General features: G+C 38.2%; 1 protein-coding gene across 3 annotated transcripts; it reads right to left on the bottom strand.

Annotated features, from left to right (window-relative positions):
• Positions 1-48: 48 nt before the first annotated feature.
• LOC113674896 (ephrin type-A receptor 3) lies at positions 49-15,578 on the bottom strand. Of its 3 annotated transcripts, none has more exons than XM_089181160.1 (19): positions 15,454-15,578; positions 12,211-12,299; positions 11,194-11,297; positions 9,830-10,457; positions 8,351-8,398; positions 7,512-7,880; positions 6,560-6,762; positions 5,707-5,770; positions 5,387-5,483; positions 5,067-5,140; positions 4,457-4,621; positions 4,148-4,258; positions 3,844-4,031; positions 3,445-3,564; positions 3,240-3,310; positions 2,745-2,785; positions 2,006-2,102; positions 1,746-1,845; positions 49-852 (listed from the first exon to the last, which is right to left on the bottom strand). In XM_089181160.1, the coding sequence occupies exons 2-19, from the start codon at positions 12,275-12,277 to the stop codon at positions 781-783; spliced, it is 2,619 nt and encodes an 872-aa protein (XP_089037286.1). In that variant the 5' UTR covers positions 12,278-12,299; positions 15,454-15,578; the 3' UTR covers positions 49-780. The 3 variants fall into 3 exon arrangements, with proteins under 3 accessions (XP_089037286.1, XP_089037288.1, XP_089037287.1); XM_089181162.1 differs by having other exon boundaries at positions 9,830-10,100; positions 15,454-15,573; XM_089181161.1 differs by lacking the exon at positions 49-852 and adding an exon at positions 859-1,059.
• Between the last annotated feature and the right edge of the window lie 1,981 nt (positions 15,579-17,559).

The raw sequence follows: 17,559 nt of genomic DNA, 5'->3' as shown, positions 1-17,559 counted from the left end.
GTTGACATCTTAATGAGACTTTAAGCGCAATCTTTCAAAACTGCAATGTTTCGATCAAAATTTATTGATAATAACGCACACCTTGATGTTGCATACTTATAAGAATATGCGCTCAAACACATCAGTACATTTACACCAGACGTCATTGTCGTTACTCCTTCTATTAAAGCTTTTTACTGGAATGCAAGACATGACGGAGAAAGTGAAATCTAACGTTTTTAGCTACCATGTAATTTTTATCCCCGCCACAGGATAGCATATCAGAAAGTGTGACTCTAACAGACCGCACCAACAGATATTCTAAAGGGTAACCTAAGCTTCTTGGTATCGTCTTCAAATGTACTTTTAATTCGTACGTTGCACTTACGCGTGACGAAGAAGCTTTGCAGCTAGGGAAAATCGTAGTTACAAAACAAAGAAAAATACGTATGGCCCTTTCTCTGAAGTAAACCTAAAATTCGTCTATATACCCCGCCATTTTGAATCTTGATACAACTAGCTATCACAATACGTGTCTAACCAAGCAGATTTCCAGGAGGAACCTCACATGAAAGAAAGGTTCTTCATTTTCATTTTTACCTATTGTACTGATTTAGAACCTTAGATAATGTGTGTGGCATCTCGAGAAAAACTGTGTTAAGTTCATGATATAGTATTTGTAACATTATCTTATCTTATCTGATTTCCCAGAGGGAATCGAAGATGAAGGATTAAACTAATTCAAACTTGGCACCGGGTGTCCACGCTCCCGCCTTTATGGTAAAAATTGGACATCTTTTATCACTCTTTGTTCGTCATTACATCAAAGTTGATATAGTTATCGCCTTCGTAGACTTCCAAGTTCACATATGTCTAGAGAACAGATAAGATAGATGAGGCGATAAGATAGTAGGCGCCTGGATAATCTTTGTTCGTACTTTTCGTGTTTTCTTAGTTTTGTTTTCGCGTATCTGTGGCTTCTTTTTTTAATTGGTATTAAGTTGTGTTTCAGCCACCTTTTTTTATCCCAAAATACCCTTATACTTCCATGGTTGCAAACTTTTAGTCCAAAGTAGACTGCTGCTGAAACGAAAGTTCGTTAAAAAAGATGTCCTCAAACAAAGATAAAAACAGAAACAATACCGAGTAGAATATACATTTTGGACATTTTGAGCACCTCTCGCAAACGTAGGCACCAAGAGTCTGATAAGGAACCTTTGTCCGTTCTCCGAATCTCTGTGTCTGTGTCTGTGTCTGTGTCTGTCTCTCCCTTATTCAGCCTTAAGTAAAGGCTCTTAAATATGCTATCGGTGGGCATGTTTGGGCTTACGGAACGGGCAGCTGATCTTTTAGAGCGCTAACCAAAAAATTTTAGAAGACATTCGAAATGTACAACAAAGTACTTGAAAACAACCAATCTTTGAGAACTAAAACGTAAACAAAACTTCCCGTTGAAGGTTGTGAGCAAGGTAAAGGACAGACCCAAACACGCCTAACGATGACGATTATTGTACGAGAATTAAGCCCTACTATAACGGTCAAGGACACATCGCTCAAAGGTAAAAATATACGTGAAGTCTTGTTGCACATAAAAAAAGGCTCGCAAGACTTTTATGAGGATTTAAACATATCTAACAGTCCTTAACAATTCCCACACAGAACATTTCTCATTTCAGTGGCTCCCAAACTCTTCTAATTTGAGTAGTTTATAGCACAAACAAAAAAAAGCAAGATAGGACGTGTTCAAGGACGACCGACAGACAAACCTTATAATCATCCAATAATCGTTTGACCGCCGAGCAGAGCCACAGAAATGTTGGTCGCCTTTTAGGTTGCTCTTCCCAACATTTGGTCATGATGGAATACCTGAAAGAAGAATGACATTCATATTTTTCTCACGATACCTTCAATTCACGGTTTGTCTTTTTCACTGTGGTTTGAAAGTGAAATGTGAAATACAAAGTTATTATGAGTGACGTTAGTCGAAATACTAATTTTTTAATGAAAGAGCTTTCAAACTACTCACAGTTCTTGTGAGATGTGAGGTGGCTTAGGCATGCGGTATCCTGTCTGCAGTAAGCCAGCTATTTCTCTTGATTTTACTCCGGGATATGGTGATCCACCTGAAAATATGACAGACTAGTTGTTAAAGTACACATACACTGCGGTACCATGACTGGCACTGGTATATAGCCAGGAGAGTCCTCCTTTAGTAGGAAATCTTCCGCTTTAGTTACTGCAACAGGGAAGCAAATGTCCCAAATAGTTCTTTTTCATATAATATTTTCTGCGATTTTTTCTTTTTGTATATACGAATGAGAGGCTCCCTGGTTTCCACATGATCATTTGGATTGTCGCAAAACAACAAAACTGCACTGCTCATGAGATATAGCGCACTTTCTATCGAAACGTTCCTCAGGCGATCAGGCCAATGGAATCCACTGATCATGGTGATTCTCACTTTCCCTCATTATTAGTTCTATACTAAATAAATTTATGTTTTTATGACCTTGCACCTATATACTTTCAAACGCAATCCTGACAATCATATATGGAACCCAGTGCGGCGATAATGCCCCAGCCGATTTTATGGAAACACTGATAAAACAATTCCGTCGTTATGTGCATCGGTAGTGATTATTTGTCTTGATGTAAAAGAAAGTGCAAAATCAGTCAGAGATCAAGACGGTAGCGAGGCGGTGCGAAACAACGCGGTGCGGTGTTTTAAGTAGCCTTAAAATTCTTCTTCACAACTATACACATACCAATGGTAAAGACCTCCCACATCACTATGCCGTATGACCATCTGTTTAAGACAAAAAAGCAGAAGCAATTTTTATCAATAACCTTTATTATTATTTTCGAATGGTGGTTTTCAATGACTGTCGTAAAACGAAAAACAAAGTAATCATAACAGTCAGTCAGTGCCAAGAAACATATCACATGGAGCCAGGAGAACTCAAAGTGAAAAAAAACAAGCAAACTACCTAAAGGGTAGGAAAACACGAGTTAAAAAGTTCTGCTTCTCAATCTTTTTGTTTAGAAAGTGGCGTAACTCTTATGGACCAAGCACAAAGAAAAGGAAATCAAAGTTACACCTAGTAACTCTCAACAAAAAATTGAAAACTGCTCAAACTATCCTGATCGTACTGTTCACGTGCAGCGTAAAAGTTTTTTTCCTATTTATTTCTACTGGCTGAACGCGCAGTTTTTAAGTTTTCCCTAAAAATGATCAGCAATGGTAAATTGAAACAACCTACATGTCGCTCATAGTGGTAGATCTGCCATACAAGAGAGATTCTGGGGGCATCCACTTGGCTGGAAGACGAGCCTTGAAAAGAATAATCATGCATATAAAGCTCAAATATGATTTCAAAAAAGAGACAACTGAAAGTTTCAAACAACTCTTTCGCCAGTTAGTAAATAAACAAGTGAAAAAATTAGAATCGTTGGCGCATTAATTACCTTAGTTTTTCTCGTGTATATATCTCCCTCCAAACCACGCGCTAAACCAAGATCTGAAATTTTGCATATTTTGTTGTCCCCAACTAATACGTTGCGAGCTGCCAAATCACGATGAACAATCTGAAACAACACAGTAACACAAGCTTGATACTCCGAGATATTTTCAGAGACGCACATGTGCAGCTTGCTTTATATCACTTTTTTTAGTAGGTACTGCGGTCTATTTGAGGACGACAACAGCATAAAAGACTAGGAGGTGATTATAAACCATTCCTCATAAAACGACATCAGAAAGTTTCATTGTAAATGTTGCATAACACATTACTTCCATGTCACACATGACCTTAAAGCGTGCTGAGATTTTAGATGCTTTAACAGAATAAGTGTGGTATGCTCTACCTTCATTGTTGACAAATAGCTCATACCATCGGCAATCATCCACGCAAAGGACAAGAGGTCCTTTTCTGTGAGTGTTGAGCTTGGTCTCTTTTCTCCTGTGTTATAAGTATCCTCAATTCCTCTGCTCTTGCGTAGATATCCCAACAAATCCCCGTATGGTAAATACTCCAACACTACGAGAAGTGGATCTAGAAGTATGTACGGTGCTGAATCAGTTAATTTAATGAGATAGTCTTTAAATGAATTATTAAATTAGTCTGTCAGCAAGAAATCAGAAATAAAAATCAATCAAAATTTCCAGTACCTTTTTCAATGCAACAGCCAATGAGGTCAACAACATGGGGATGAGGCTTCAAGGTTTTCATGAGATCTAATTCAGTCAGCATGTCTTGTAAGTCTTTCTTTTTGGCATCGCCTAGAAAATTGGTAAAGATTCAAATGCCAGCAATTACCGTGAGTTTGAAAGAAAACGATATTACATTCTCAACCTAATATTATAATAGCCTTTTTACTCGGTTTTGAACGAGAATGAATTTATGAGTTTGTACGGATGAAATAGTGGAAAGTCATTAAGTAAGCTTGAATAACAATGAGTCAGAAATCTGAAGGGTACCTTTCAATGACTTAACAGCCACTTCAGAGTTTAAAGGTTTGTAAACTGCTTTGGACACTTGACCAAAGTTCCCACTCCCAAGCACTTTTACTGTTGTTATTTGATCACGATCAAGTCTGAAGTCATCCACTTTTTGCCGCTCTGCGACAGAACTCATTGCTACATCTATGTAAAGTTGTTAGTGATAACAATTGACGATAGTAACATAAACCAAATAAATATGATGGGTGATTAAATCTGTAGTCCCCGCAGAAGTAGCCTAGTTTTAACTCGCTAATGTGCTTGAGTCAACAACGAAAAAATAGAATAACGGCAATCTGCAGACTTCCTCATTGTTTACAATTTTTCCCTACGTTTGGTTGTTGTTTTTTTTTTTTTCTCTGAATGTGACTTTTGTCTTTGCTATCGAAGCAGATTGAATGGAACATACGACATTTGCATTAAATACGCCGACAATTTCATATCAAGTGAAACGTCAGCAAATGACTCACAGTGACACTAAATCATCTGATCAATTTAGTTCAAAACTGAAAAGTACTACTTCCTTTAAAAACTGCAAATGACCAAGTCCCAGTATTTTCTATTAAAATTACATACTATTGTTACTTACTCTCATAAACCATAAGACGGGTCTTTGTTGTTTTAGGAATTTTCTCACGGTTTGCATTTCTTCGACGGTTCCATCTGACAAACAGTAGCATCAAATTGAATTTTTTGTAGGTTTAGCTTGTAAGAAACAAAGCGTCAACAATCTTTTAAGCCACAATATAAACGCGTCAGTAATATCATCATCAATACTCAGTCTACTGATACTTGTTAAACTTGTTGAACATTCTTTTAGCCAATGGTAGTCCTTGAAATCCTGCGAGGAGTGTCACTGTACAAGAATGGTCACCTTATGTTTAGTTTCATAAGTATTCCCACACTTACCTGTTGTACATTATGCAACAAGCGAAAGACACAATGCAAAGTGCCAATGAACCAACCAAGCCATAGATGATTGTGAGATACATGTCAACATTGGGTTCTGTCGGGTGAAGGGGAGGAAGCTTCTTTTATTACAGTAAGGCTACTACTTTTCGGTTCTGCTGTATATAAAAAGTTCTTCTTTTAATATACTTGATTATCCTCGTCATCCTGACTCATCAGTGGCCCTGTTGGTTTATTATTCTAAAGACTATATTAACGTTTTCCTGCACAGGCACTCTGAAACGGTAGCCTCGTGGCAAATCAACGATATTCAAACTAACCTTCTCTAAGTGTGAATGTCTTCACACCAGCAGGACCCCTACCAAAGTCGTTTATAACAAATACCTGACGAGAAGAATAAAACATTTTGAGAGATTTCTTCCTCAAGAACAAAAAAATGGCTATTTCGAGTGTTGTAAAACTTTAGGGTGTAAAATCTCGTCCAATTAAAACCACAAAACAACAGAGAAGTATCGTAACTGCATCAAAACACTATTAGGTCATATAAATGAACAACGTTGAGTTTAAGTTACTTTAGATAATCTTCTTTTGTTTAATTTTGAAAACCTTTTAATATTACGGACTAATTCGACGATAACCATCTGGCCCCGGTTGTTCGAAGATCGGATAACGCTATCCATTGGATAGCGGCTCTATCCGGTGGATAACGCTGTACGTTTTGCTATCACTTATCCGCTGAATAGCAATTTATCTGTTCGATAGCGTTATCCACTCTTCATACAACTGGGCCTTGCACCCAAACTTAATTCCGTTTTTTTTTTTTTTGCAAAGAAAAATGAACTGAATTTTATATAACTACTTTCCATTACTCAATTGGATGATATAACTTTTCTTTTCATGGTAATTTAATGTTATCAACTGAGTTGAAAAAGGTGAATGGGCCACCGTAAAGAGTTTAAGGGCCGACGTTTCGAGCGTTAGCCTTTAAACTCTTCACGGTGGCCAATTTATGTTTTCAACTCAGTTGATAACACTTAATTACTCTGTTATACTCTCCCACCGACGCAGCACCGCAGTTTCTTTAGAAACTTACACCTTTTATCCATTTTTCTTTTCATGTTTGTATTTAAGAATTTTAATCTCATTTAAACCAAAATAAAAAATTCTGTCTACCTGGAATTCATAAGTTTTTCCCGCCTTTAAATCAAACTTCGCTTCCATTTTCTTGGTGGCAAGAGTCTGGGTTTCTGACATATCATCCTCTCTTATATAAGTCACGTGGTACTCTTTAAAGACACCTTTCTTGTCCTTAATTCTCCAAGATACAACAACAGCCGTTTCCGGTTGCTCAACAAACACTTCTGGTTTCCCTGGAACTAGTTTTTCAACAGAGATTTATACACCGTCACGAACTTGGGTCGTCTACTTTATTGTTACTTATTTTCGTGGCAACTTAATTTCATAAAATAGAATGGGCTTATTTCGGGGGATTTTTTATTCGCCATTTGACCAGAAATATGTATTAAAAGGAAATTAATTTGGCAAAAATTGTCAAAATAGTGATCTGGCACGACTGTTCTTATTATTCCATAACAATAGCCTCAAATGACACTGATCAGGACCATTTTATAACAAACGAAACTGAAAACAATTTGACATGTTCCTCTGCAAAAAATTTGTAAAAGAGATCATGGTACTTGACGACATTGACAATTTCTTCGAATGGATCTTAGGGAGAAAAAGCTGACTCATTCTTTACTACCCCAGCAACTCCTGATTTCTAGTGGGCCTTGAGGGAAGAACGAAATCATACGTATCTCATGAAGCAGCAATGAAAGTGGTAGAAAGTGCAGGTTTGGGTATAGCTGCCTTGTTTCAGTAAAACTCACAATGTTTGATATTGTTTTATCGCTGCTGAATGATTGAAGTGCTAGTTGAGAAAATCTACATTGTAGAACGATGTTATTATCCCTCGTTATACAGACCAGGTTTTAAATAAAAATTTTTGGAAAAGAAGTCCGAAAGTGTAAATTTTTATGTGACTCGACTTATGAACAGTGTGAAAGAGATAAACATATCGATAGGAATTTATGTGATATTCTATTCAGTCCTCGAACTCACTAACCTGATCCGTTGGTCCTTACAGTTATTTCCGTAAGTTTTGCTTCAATTCCATATTTTCTTCTCGCTAATTCGCTCACTCTGTTCTTAGCGGAGATTTTCATAGTGTAGACTACAAATGAAGATAGATTTCCAACAATAACGTGGGTAACGTTCAAGCCTTCCTTTTTTGGTATGAAAATGACGTCACTTCCGCGAACTTTATTCACGCTTTTGTCGTGATCTTCATCTTCACAAGGCTTTCGGCAGTCAATTGCAATGTCATAAAACACGTGGGTCTCGTCACCGGTCACTACAGGAGGCTGCCATTGTAACTCCAACGCGCTACGGTTAACGAAGATAACTCGGACATTTTTCGGGGCTGATGGTATAACTGCATTAGGATATGTTATGAGAGGAATACAAGCAATACTTATTTATACTTTGTAAACTAAGCGACCACCCGAATAAATAAGCCATCACACATGTCTTCTTCACCTATATATTTAGAATGTTTCATGTTAGTCTGCTAAAAAAAAGTTTTAAGCAAACATTCTAACGCACTAGGTGTTTTTGATTTGTTGTATAGCTACATCAGAAAATTGCGTCATATTTGTTCAACAGATGCTCAAACAGTAGAAATGGTAAATATGTAAGATACAATTTACGGATTAATGTCTCACGAATATTTCAAAATCAATCGTAAGTGAACCAAAATTTCGAGATATCCATGGTAAAGTGATGCACTAATAACTGAAAATAAATACGAAGAGTTGGATACAGCTTGGGACCACAAATATTTAGCCAATTATGTATAATCGAACAGATGCCGTTCAAACGACAAAGCTATATTTGCATCCGTACCTGTGCAATTAAAGCCATTCTCGTCGTTGTATTTACCTTCTGGGCAATCTGAAGAAGGAAATGAAATAGATATTTTGATAAAGTCGATTTAAAAATTTCCTTCGCTTTCAGCGAAAGACAAATGAATTGAGCTAAACTATGGAGTTGAGCGTTTTCTTTACACAGTAACTAGTGACGGAGAGAAAGCCGAATTACCATCGGTCGTAGCCTCCATTCAGGATACAAGTCATCCGGATCAATATTAGTATATGGGCAATTGCCCACCTACCCCTCCCCTAACCCAGCATTAACCCTAACTTGTTATCAATTGACTGTTGTTGAGTTAGGGGTGGGGTAGGTGGGCAGTTGCCCAGATACTGATATTGATCCAGTCATCCTTATGACCAACAAGTCACTTTCCTAACGACTAAATATAAAGAGTCTATACATTTTAACCGGGATTTCACGTACTCCATTTACTTTAAACCTATGCTCTTAATTGACTACGGAGTTATCAGTTGATTAGATTCTTTCCTTATAGTAAAAGCTTCCACCATTCTATTATTTATGCTAAGAATAAATTGAGTCTTCCCACGCCTATGCTTATGCTTATGTTGCAGTAAGAGCTGGTCTCAAGAAAAAGCGCCTCAATTAGAAGACAAAGACCAAAAAGGAACGAGGAAGGCTTGGGGGATGGCGAAGATTTGCAATGATTTTGAGTGATGAAACTGAAACATTTAGGCGAGGGGTCTTCAGGTTACACATTCCAATATTTTTAGTTGTCTAATCATATAGAAAGGGGCTTTTTTCGTCTCCTTACTAGACTTTGTCTATTTACCGGGCTCATGTTTACCATATTTTTTATTCTATTTCTTTACTTGACCCTTTCGACTTTACTGACCCCAACACTTTGCGGGACGCGTTTCGCATAATCTATGAAACTAGTACTGAGCTTGTTTACTCTAGAGAGTCTCTGTCGCAGAGCGTCGGGACGCGAAATCCGAAAGTCTGGGATTTGATTTCTCGTGGGGAATCCAAATTTCCTCTTTCTCCTACGCTCGTAACAAGGCGCAAAAACGCTTATACTATTTTTCACTCGCCGACACCTTTTGCAACATATTGTAAAACATAAGCTCTTTAAGAAATGCTCTTTATCCAAGGAAGAAAACCTAAACTGAACGCTCAATCTGACTCAATTAAGGAAAAACTATTAGTACTCAACTAACACTCCACATTGTAGAGTTTTTAACCACATGCAACGAGACGAGACTTTTATACGCTTTCTCAGTATCAAAAAGACTCATCGGAATCTGACGTTATGAATTTGAAAAATGATGAACGAATCATTGGAACGTCATTTCCATTGATTTTTGCTGATTTTCATTCTTGATACTATATTTCATTACCGAGCTAAAAATTGATCATCTTTTTGTCTAATCATGTTGCCAGCCTGAAGAATTATTCAGCACTGCACTTCTATGTTACTGTAGTTATACATACCTTTGCATTCTCCTCCTACATTTTCCATTTCTTCCTTGCATATACAATTTCCTTTAAGTGAACTGATGTTCCAGCCCCCATCACTTTGGCAGTTCACCCTTAAAACACCTTGCTCGTGGACGGCATTTTTAGTACAATTACTTACGACTGGAACTGCAGAGTTGTTTGCTGGAGCAATTGTACGTGGTAATTTCACCAAGCCACCAACATGAAGCGTCTCTGGGCAGAAGTAATATTTAACAGCGACGGAGAAAAGGACGCCACATGAACCCTGGTCATGAAAAGCCAATACGATGTACTTTTCTTTAACATTTACACTAAACGTTTGAGACACTCTGATGCTAAGAGCTGACGGAGCTGTTCTAGCAATATGGTCATAAGAAGCACTGTTTGTTAGGGGGTCGGGTTGCATTGATTGCCCGGACTGATGTACGTATAAGTCAAAATACTCTTTACAATATTTCCCTCCATTTCTCAGAGAACAGTTAAAAGTTCGGTACTCGATAGTAACGTAGACTGCTGTCACTCCACTGTCGACCTCAATAGGATCACTTGTAAGCCAGTTGTTTGGTTGTGGGAATGCATCATCAGAAATATCACAGGTTGAATAACATGTCTGCTTCGCCCACTGTTAATTAGTTGAAATAATATATCATGAGGTTATTAGGTTTTATCCATTTGAAAAGAAAAAGCTGTTTTCGATTGTAACCAAGGCACACTTGATTTCACTCATTATAGCACTGTGTTTTTGGGGGTTTTAATGATGAACATCTAACATTTTAACTTCCAGCTTCAGTGAGTAACATAAACATATTGCTAAACGAGAGGTAAAAATCATTTAAACGAAGGCAACCTTTCATTCCTTCTTGATCATTTTCAGCTTAAGAAGATCATTTTTGATAAGAAAGGGGCAAAATAAAAAGAAAAGAAAATGTTGTGATAGATCGTGTAATTTTCTTTAAATAAATACCGAACATTTCGTTTCGGTATTTATTTAAAGGATAAGAGTGCGTACGAACCATGTGAAATTAATCTTCAATTTAAAATAACATATGTTAAAAATATTCAAGAGTATTGAAGAATATAAATTAAACCCAGACGAGGTCCGATCAGAAATTTTCCCTGCGATCTAGAGACAGCCGGAGCATCCAATCTAAACCAAAAATAAACTGATTTTAATGATTGGTATTTGAGAAACACTCCTTCATTTTCTGTCGCATTGTGAAGCACAATCAAAACTGAAGACAGCTAATTTCCCCAAACCTTGATAACTATTTTTTTACTGAAAGGTGACAAATCTCTTTGTCATCTAATTTTGATTCTAATCACCAAGCGAAAACAACAGTTGAAAGATGCAATCATACCCCGACCGGCCCACCGGACTGCCCCGGCACAAAGGTTGGATTAGGTGGCCTTGATTGTGCCCAGAACCAGTTCTTAGTTGGTGTTGGCTGTTTCTCTAAAATCACTATAGAGAAATATGTTGAAAGGTTAGTAATGAAGTTGAGTAAATATGACAGCTTTCTGATCTGACAAAAATGAACACTGTGTGAAGAAAGAAGGGCAACTCGCATAGTCACGTTAATCCATGTGGTAAATGCATTCCCTTTTCATTACTATTGACTGTCATGTAACTTCTTCGTGAGCACGTATGATACAAAGAGAGAACCACTTAAACAACAGGGCACTCTGGGTGTTTATATAGCCTCAGTTAAACACGACGGGGGCCAGGAGAAGTTATTCAAATCCGAGAGGTAGTCGAAAGCTTCTGGAACTTCCTCAAATTCTTTCCGGCATGCCCCGGATTGTAAGATAAGGCCACTCTGACGCAGCATACGTGCTCAATCACTTTTATACAATATTTCTCTGGTAAAAGGCGCGAATCTGAAACTTTACAATGATGCTAACGTACCTACATCTTGACCCTTCACGCGTGCAGTATTTTGTGATCAGATATTTTATGACACTGAAAAATCGTTCCTTTCAGGTAACGACGTTATCTCAAGTACATTAACGAATAATGATATAAGTTTACTGTTTGGAAAAACGGTTAATTTTCTTTTTCAAACAATTATTATTGAAAGTAGCCCTCATTAAATAGGAAAGGACTTGAGTAACGTGGCTCAAGAAAAAAGTATCAAACTTCATTAAAGGTCTCGTTTGGTTAGCCGTTAGCCGTGAAACGGCCAAAAACTTTAGCTGATAGCCAAAAAAATGGACTAGTTTTGACCATAAGCTGTGAAAAAAGATTTAAGTTAAACTTTTTAACTTAACCATACCGGGAAAAAAATCAACCGCTGGCCATTAAATTTGCCAAAATTTTAACCGTTAGCCGTAAAATCCATCACCTCATTAAAACCCTCTTTATTGATCCCACATACCTTGATCAGAGGATGAAAGGGTAAAAAAAAGTAGAAGAATTGAAACTGTGACCAAAAAATGATGCATACAGCCTATGATGAACTTTGACCTGTGGTTGAATCAAGAGATCAAATACATTATCCCTTTGTGAAAAAAGGTAAAGTAACTACAAGGTAGCAGCTTATTTCATGCCTCAAACCCCCCCCCCCCACCCCTGTCCCCTTTCCAGGATAATGGAACTTATGTTTGAAAGTTTGAAAGTAATCCTTGTCAACGATGTTACCCCAAAAATTGAAAAAAAATGATCCCTGCAAGCACTGGTACATGTAAGAGATTTAGCTGAAAGGCTTGCATCGCTGTGTGCCGTTGTAGGATGTTTGATTCTTGATGTGCATGGTTGATTGCTATACAACGTATTTCAGATTGATCGAAATTATACAAAAGATTGTTCGAAAAGTGATGATAAATTGAAAAACTTTCGTCTGACAAATGCAAATTTCCTGTATCAGCTAACTTACTGTTAGCGTCATGTTAGAATCATGGAAGTGCCCTGCTGACATGCGTTCATGCTTGTCAAAACAGGTGCCCATAACAAAACTCGACTGTCGCCTTTACGTTACCCGGTTAGGTGTCATAAAACTGAGGCGGGAACCGTTGGTAACGAACGAATCAGGTCATCGTCGAAGTAAATAAGTCGATCAGTCTTGAGTGATGATATAATGTTCTCTGACTGTCTCTTAGTCAAAATGAGCCTCGATTTCTCTAAAAACGTCTCGGTTGATATCAATTTAAAATCTGGCTTGTTTGCATATCCGCAGCGTTAGAATATCATATACTGTAGATTAAAGTTAGTTAAGGAAAAACCTTGACTTAGCAGTTACAGATATGTGTGTTTATGAGCTTCAACTCGTCCGGATTTCAAAGAGTGTTTTACTTTCAGATTCTGTATTAGAGACTTAAAAAAACTTCAGGCAAAAGTGTTAAATTCAAACTGTCGCGCCGAAGTATTTCAGTTTTGTAAACTATTGCAAATTGTGAACTTTGACGGTTTTGTGAGCTTTAATAGTTTTATATTTTTGATAGCTGTGATCGTGTTCAACCAATTAGATTATTTGAACCATTTTATCAAAGATTCTGATTGGCTCATTGTAGCGTGTTTTACGAGAGTATAGAGCATGCTGACTACACTGCTGTTCACTTTGAAAATAACATTTGTTTTGGGGAATTAAACGGATTCTTCATTATAAAACAAATAGAGACATCGAGTGTCAGTCTCTCCACGTTTTGAGTACTCTAGTTGCTTCCTACTGTAAGTGCTTTAAAACAGAACTGAGCACAGCTAAGGCTTTGAATTGGTTAAATAGTGTTTGTCGATTTCTGTTGTTTCCTGTTACCGCTAGGTGTGCTCGTGAACGGAATCCGTGAAGCAAATCGAGGTACACATTTGCTATCTCATCAGTTCCGCCAATCCGAACACTTAACAGCACAGTTCGAATGCAGGCAAGACTTTCTATGAGTCCCATACTTTACTGAATGGCTGTCAGGTCGTTGTGAAACTTCTAAAGTGCTCGTGTAAAAGTGAATTTGTGATTACTCTTCGATATGCATGCTTGGCTTCACAGAGGACACAGAGTAAAAGTCTTGCTCTAGGTTATAACCTCAAAAGGTTACCAAAGTGACTGAGCGGCCAATTTGAACGCACACTGTAATCTTTATTAATTTTAGATGATGGCACTAAGACGTTAATTTGCTTGATGAGAGTAGCGGTTGAGGTTGCGTGTGGTTCCGCCGGAACTAAAAGAAAATACAACAGAAACAAAACGAAGAAAAATGAGTTACGAAATGTAACATTAACCTAATTGAAAATGAGGCGATTGGACGGAAAACTGAATACACTACACCAATAATACAAACAGAAGTTAAACAACGTAAATATAAAAGAAATAAAGACTTACTTTGATATAGCTCCTAACGATGGCAAATAGCTTGTAGCGATTATCTGGCAACGACGATTTAATTAGCAGCGATGATTTAGTAGCGATGATTGAAATAGAATTTTTAACATCAACAAAGATGTTGTAAATGCGTGACTTTCAAACTTGCGTGACATTTGCGTTACAGTTGGCCTTTGTGCCATTTGATTCCTTTAAATAGTTTTTCTCTCCCGCTTTCATTAATCGCCTGTTCATCCAAAGTTAATTTATAAAGTGTGATTTCAAGCCACCGGCGTATAGGGACTGATATGTAAGTTGTTTTCGCTTTTTTGTTGTTTATCTCGTTTCGAGCAAGCTCTTTCGTCTTTATTTGTATATATATTTTGTGTTTGCCGTAGCATTTGGTTCATTTATTAGTCCTTTATTATGTTAGATTCATTTACGCTGTTAAGTCGCCACGTGTTTAATTGAATACAATCTATTATATAAGTCCCTTTTTTAATTCGTTTACAGTTTACGAGATTGATTAAAGTTATGTCCCTGTAATATATCCCCTGGATTTGGTTGGCATTTTTCTCCGGTCACGATTTTCTTGGTATTTCATCGAGCCTTGATGTTCGTTTGCCGCAACAGATGTTGTCACGTTCGGTTCGAGATATGATCATAGTGATACAAATCTGTTGCTGATCAACGAATTAAGAACTAGATTTGTTAGTAGCAATCCTTGGTTGAGTCTGAGAGAAAAAAAAAGACTGTATAACCTTAAATTCTCAAGCCACGTCGGTTTCCTTTAAATCATCACCATTCGTTTATTAATGTTTGTTACCCGAAATTGCATATGACCACTGAACCGTGTCACAGCCTTTGCGCGATGGCAAGTCCTACGCGTATATAATATTGAAGCCTGTAATATTTTCCTAACTGTCGACGTTTAGGTATTATATTACAACGGTCAGGCGCTACTTTTGTCAATAACCGTTGTTTCCTTGGGTTTCCACACTTCCTCATTCAGTTTGCAAGCAATTAAGTTCATAATAAGCTTAGTTCTAATAGTGCATATGTAATCACATTCCGTTGGAAAATTTATCGAAACGCTCTTCTGATCAGAAGACTGAAATTCGCCCTTAAGCAAAGTTACCGTTGAAAAAACTTAATCAAAGATTCCCATGGTTATGCTGTACTTAAGTATGAAAGGGACTTTCACTTTCATCTAAAAGAAAGAAAGCGAAAAATCTCATGCCAATTAGAATTATATTCCTGGCTCTAGTCTACACGCAGTTGTTTTGACTGATACGAACCATTACTGACGGAAATCGGAATAGTACTTACGATTTACAAATAGCCAGTAGCCCTAGTCGTTAGAAGAGCCCATACATCGGGGCTTACGGCCAGTTTGCTCCCGATAAATACAAGACATACTCTGCGTCAAAGGAGGAAATTTCTTATTTGAGCCCGTGATAGCGTCGATCTGCGGCAATGTATATTGTAGTCCTAAATTTACCATTCGCCCATGAACTCCAAAATTATGCCACAGACTTGCAAGTAAAACTGTACCAAGTACGTAGGAAATTTAATATTTAAGGTAATTGAGACGCAGTCTCCAAGAGCTGTTCGCTACAGGCCGGTTGTGCATTGTTTGGTGGGGATTTCGAATATGTACATAATATGTTAGCCGGCTTGTCTTTAAAGTTCTCTGAAACCATGTGGCGTTGTTTATTGGATGAACAAGACACACACAGGTCTATTTAATCGATGTCCGACCTACTCTACTAAACCGGAAAGCATGGTCTCTAAAGTTTTGTTGCCATGGTAGTTATGACGTAAATGCGGACCGGAAGTAAATAGAACGATAACATCGATATCGTTACATCTCCCTTTCTTCAGGAAACAAAAAAAAATGTAAACGTAACTGAATGTCTCAATCCTAGTTTAAAATAAACTACAAAAAAAAGAAAATTAAGAGTTTGTCATGTCCTTTTTTTGTTCTTTCGATAACCCCAATCACTGGTAACGTGTGGGTGGTCGCACAATTCGTCCAGATCGAGTGGTGGTCACCGATGGGGAAATCTCCTGCTTATCTGCTGCAGACTGAGGTGGATATTCCGGATGTGGCTTGTCCGTGTTCTGCAAAGGTACTGTGTCTGATTGGTCCTTACTGACTGCAGTACTTGGTATGGAAGGTGGTACCGATGGTATTTCATTACCAGAATTTGCAGTAGCAGAAATTGGTGTTGCTTTTGCAGTAGCAGAGATTGGTGTTGCTTTTGGGGATAATCTCATCCCATCTTCACTGTGTGGCATCACTTCACGTGTATGTCTCAGGTGTCTGCGGTTCCTCCTATAAATTCTTCCATCTTCTGTTCTGACTTGATAGGACCTTATGTCGACTTTGCCTTCGACTCTTGCTTGGGTCCAATCCTTCTTCTTTCCCAAGTGGGATTTTAGTGGCTGCAATCGCACTGTGTCTCCTGGGCGCAGTTCCTTCAATTCTTTGGCGCCTTGATTGTAGTACAGGGATTGTTTAGCCTTTTGTAGCTTCAACTTCTGATCAACCTCCTCTGGTAGCTTCGGCTTGAGCAATTGGTTTGAGGTTGGGAGTGGAGTCTTTGTTCTTCTACCGAATAATCGCTGAACAGGTGACGAGTTGAGTGTTTCTGTGGGAGTATTTCTCCAGTCCAGCAGGGCAAGATATGGGTCTTGTTCGGACTTGACGGCTTTCTCTAGCAGATGTTTTGCTGTCTTCACCGTGTTCTCGACTTTGCCGTTGGACTGAGGATATGTTGGAGAGCTTGTTATATGTTCAAAACCATAAGTGTCTGCGAACTGTTGGAACTTTGCGGAAGAAAAGGGCTGTCCATTATCCGATACAAGCTGGTCGGGAATTCCATGGCGGGCAAGATGGGCTTTCAACTTCTTCACAACTTCGTCTGCTGTCTTGCTTGTCATTCTGTCGACTTCAAAGAAGCTTGAATAGTAGTCAACGGTCACCATGAAATCTACACCGTTCAGATCAAAAAGATCAACTGCGATTTTCTCCCAGGGTCTACTAGGCAGTTCGTGACAAATCATTGGCTCTTTTCCTTGCTCGACAGGCTGGCTGTTGCAGACGGCACACTTTGCTACATAATCTTCGACATCTTTGTTCATCCCATGCCAGTAAACTACTTCTCTTGCTCTTCTGAGACAGCCTTGGATGCCGATGTGGCTCCGGTGGATCTTAGCCAACATGTCAGCTTTCACGCTCATAGGGATAACTAGTCTTTCACCTTTGAACACCAGTCCATTCTGTAAAGACAGTTCGTCCCGAAATGTAAAGTAACCACTGATGTTTGCTGATACCCCAGCTTTGGTAGCTGGCCAACCTTGCCTGATTGTTCTCTTCAGCTCTCTCAGGGTAGGATCGGATTCTGTTGCTTGCTGAATGGCAATCAGCGT

Source organism: Pocillopora damicornis, chromosome 8 (assembly GCF_964200805.1).
Source record: "Pocillopora damicornis chromosome 8, jaPocDami1.2, whole genome shotgun sequence".
In the NCBI taxonomy this organism is placed as follows: Eukaryota; Metazoa; Cnidaria; class Anthozoa; order Scleractinia; family Pocilloporidae; genus Pocillopora; species Pocillopora damicornis.
The sequence above is the reverse complement of the archived record's forward strand: the minus strand, read 5'-3'. Positions and strand labels throughout refer to the sequence as shown.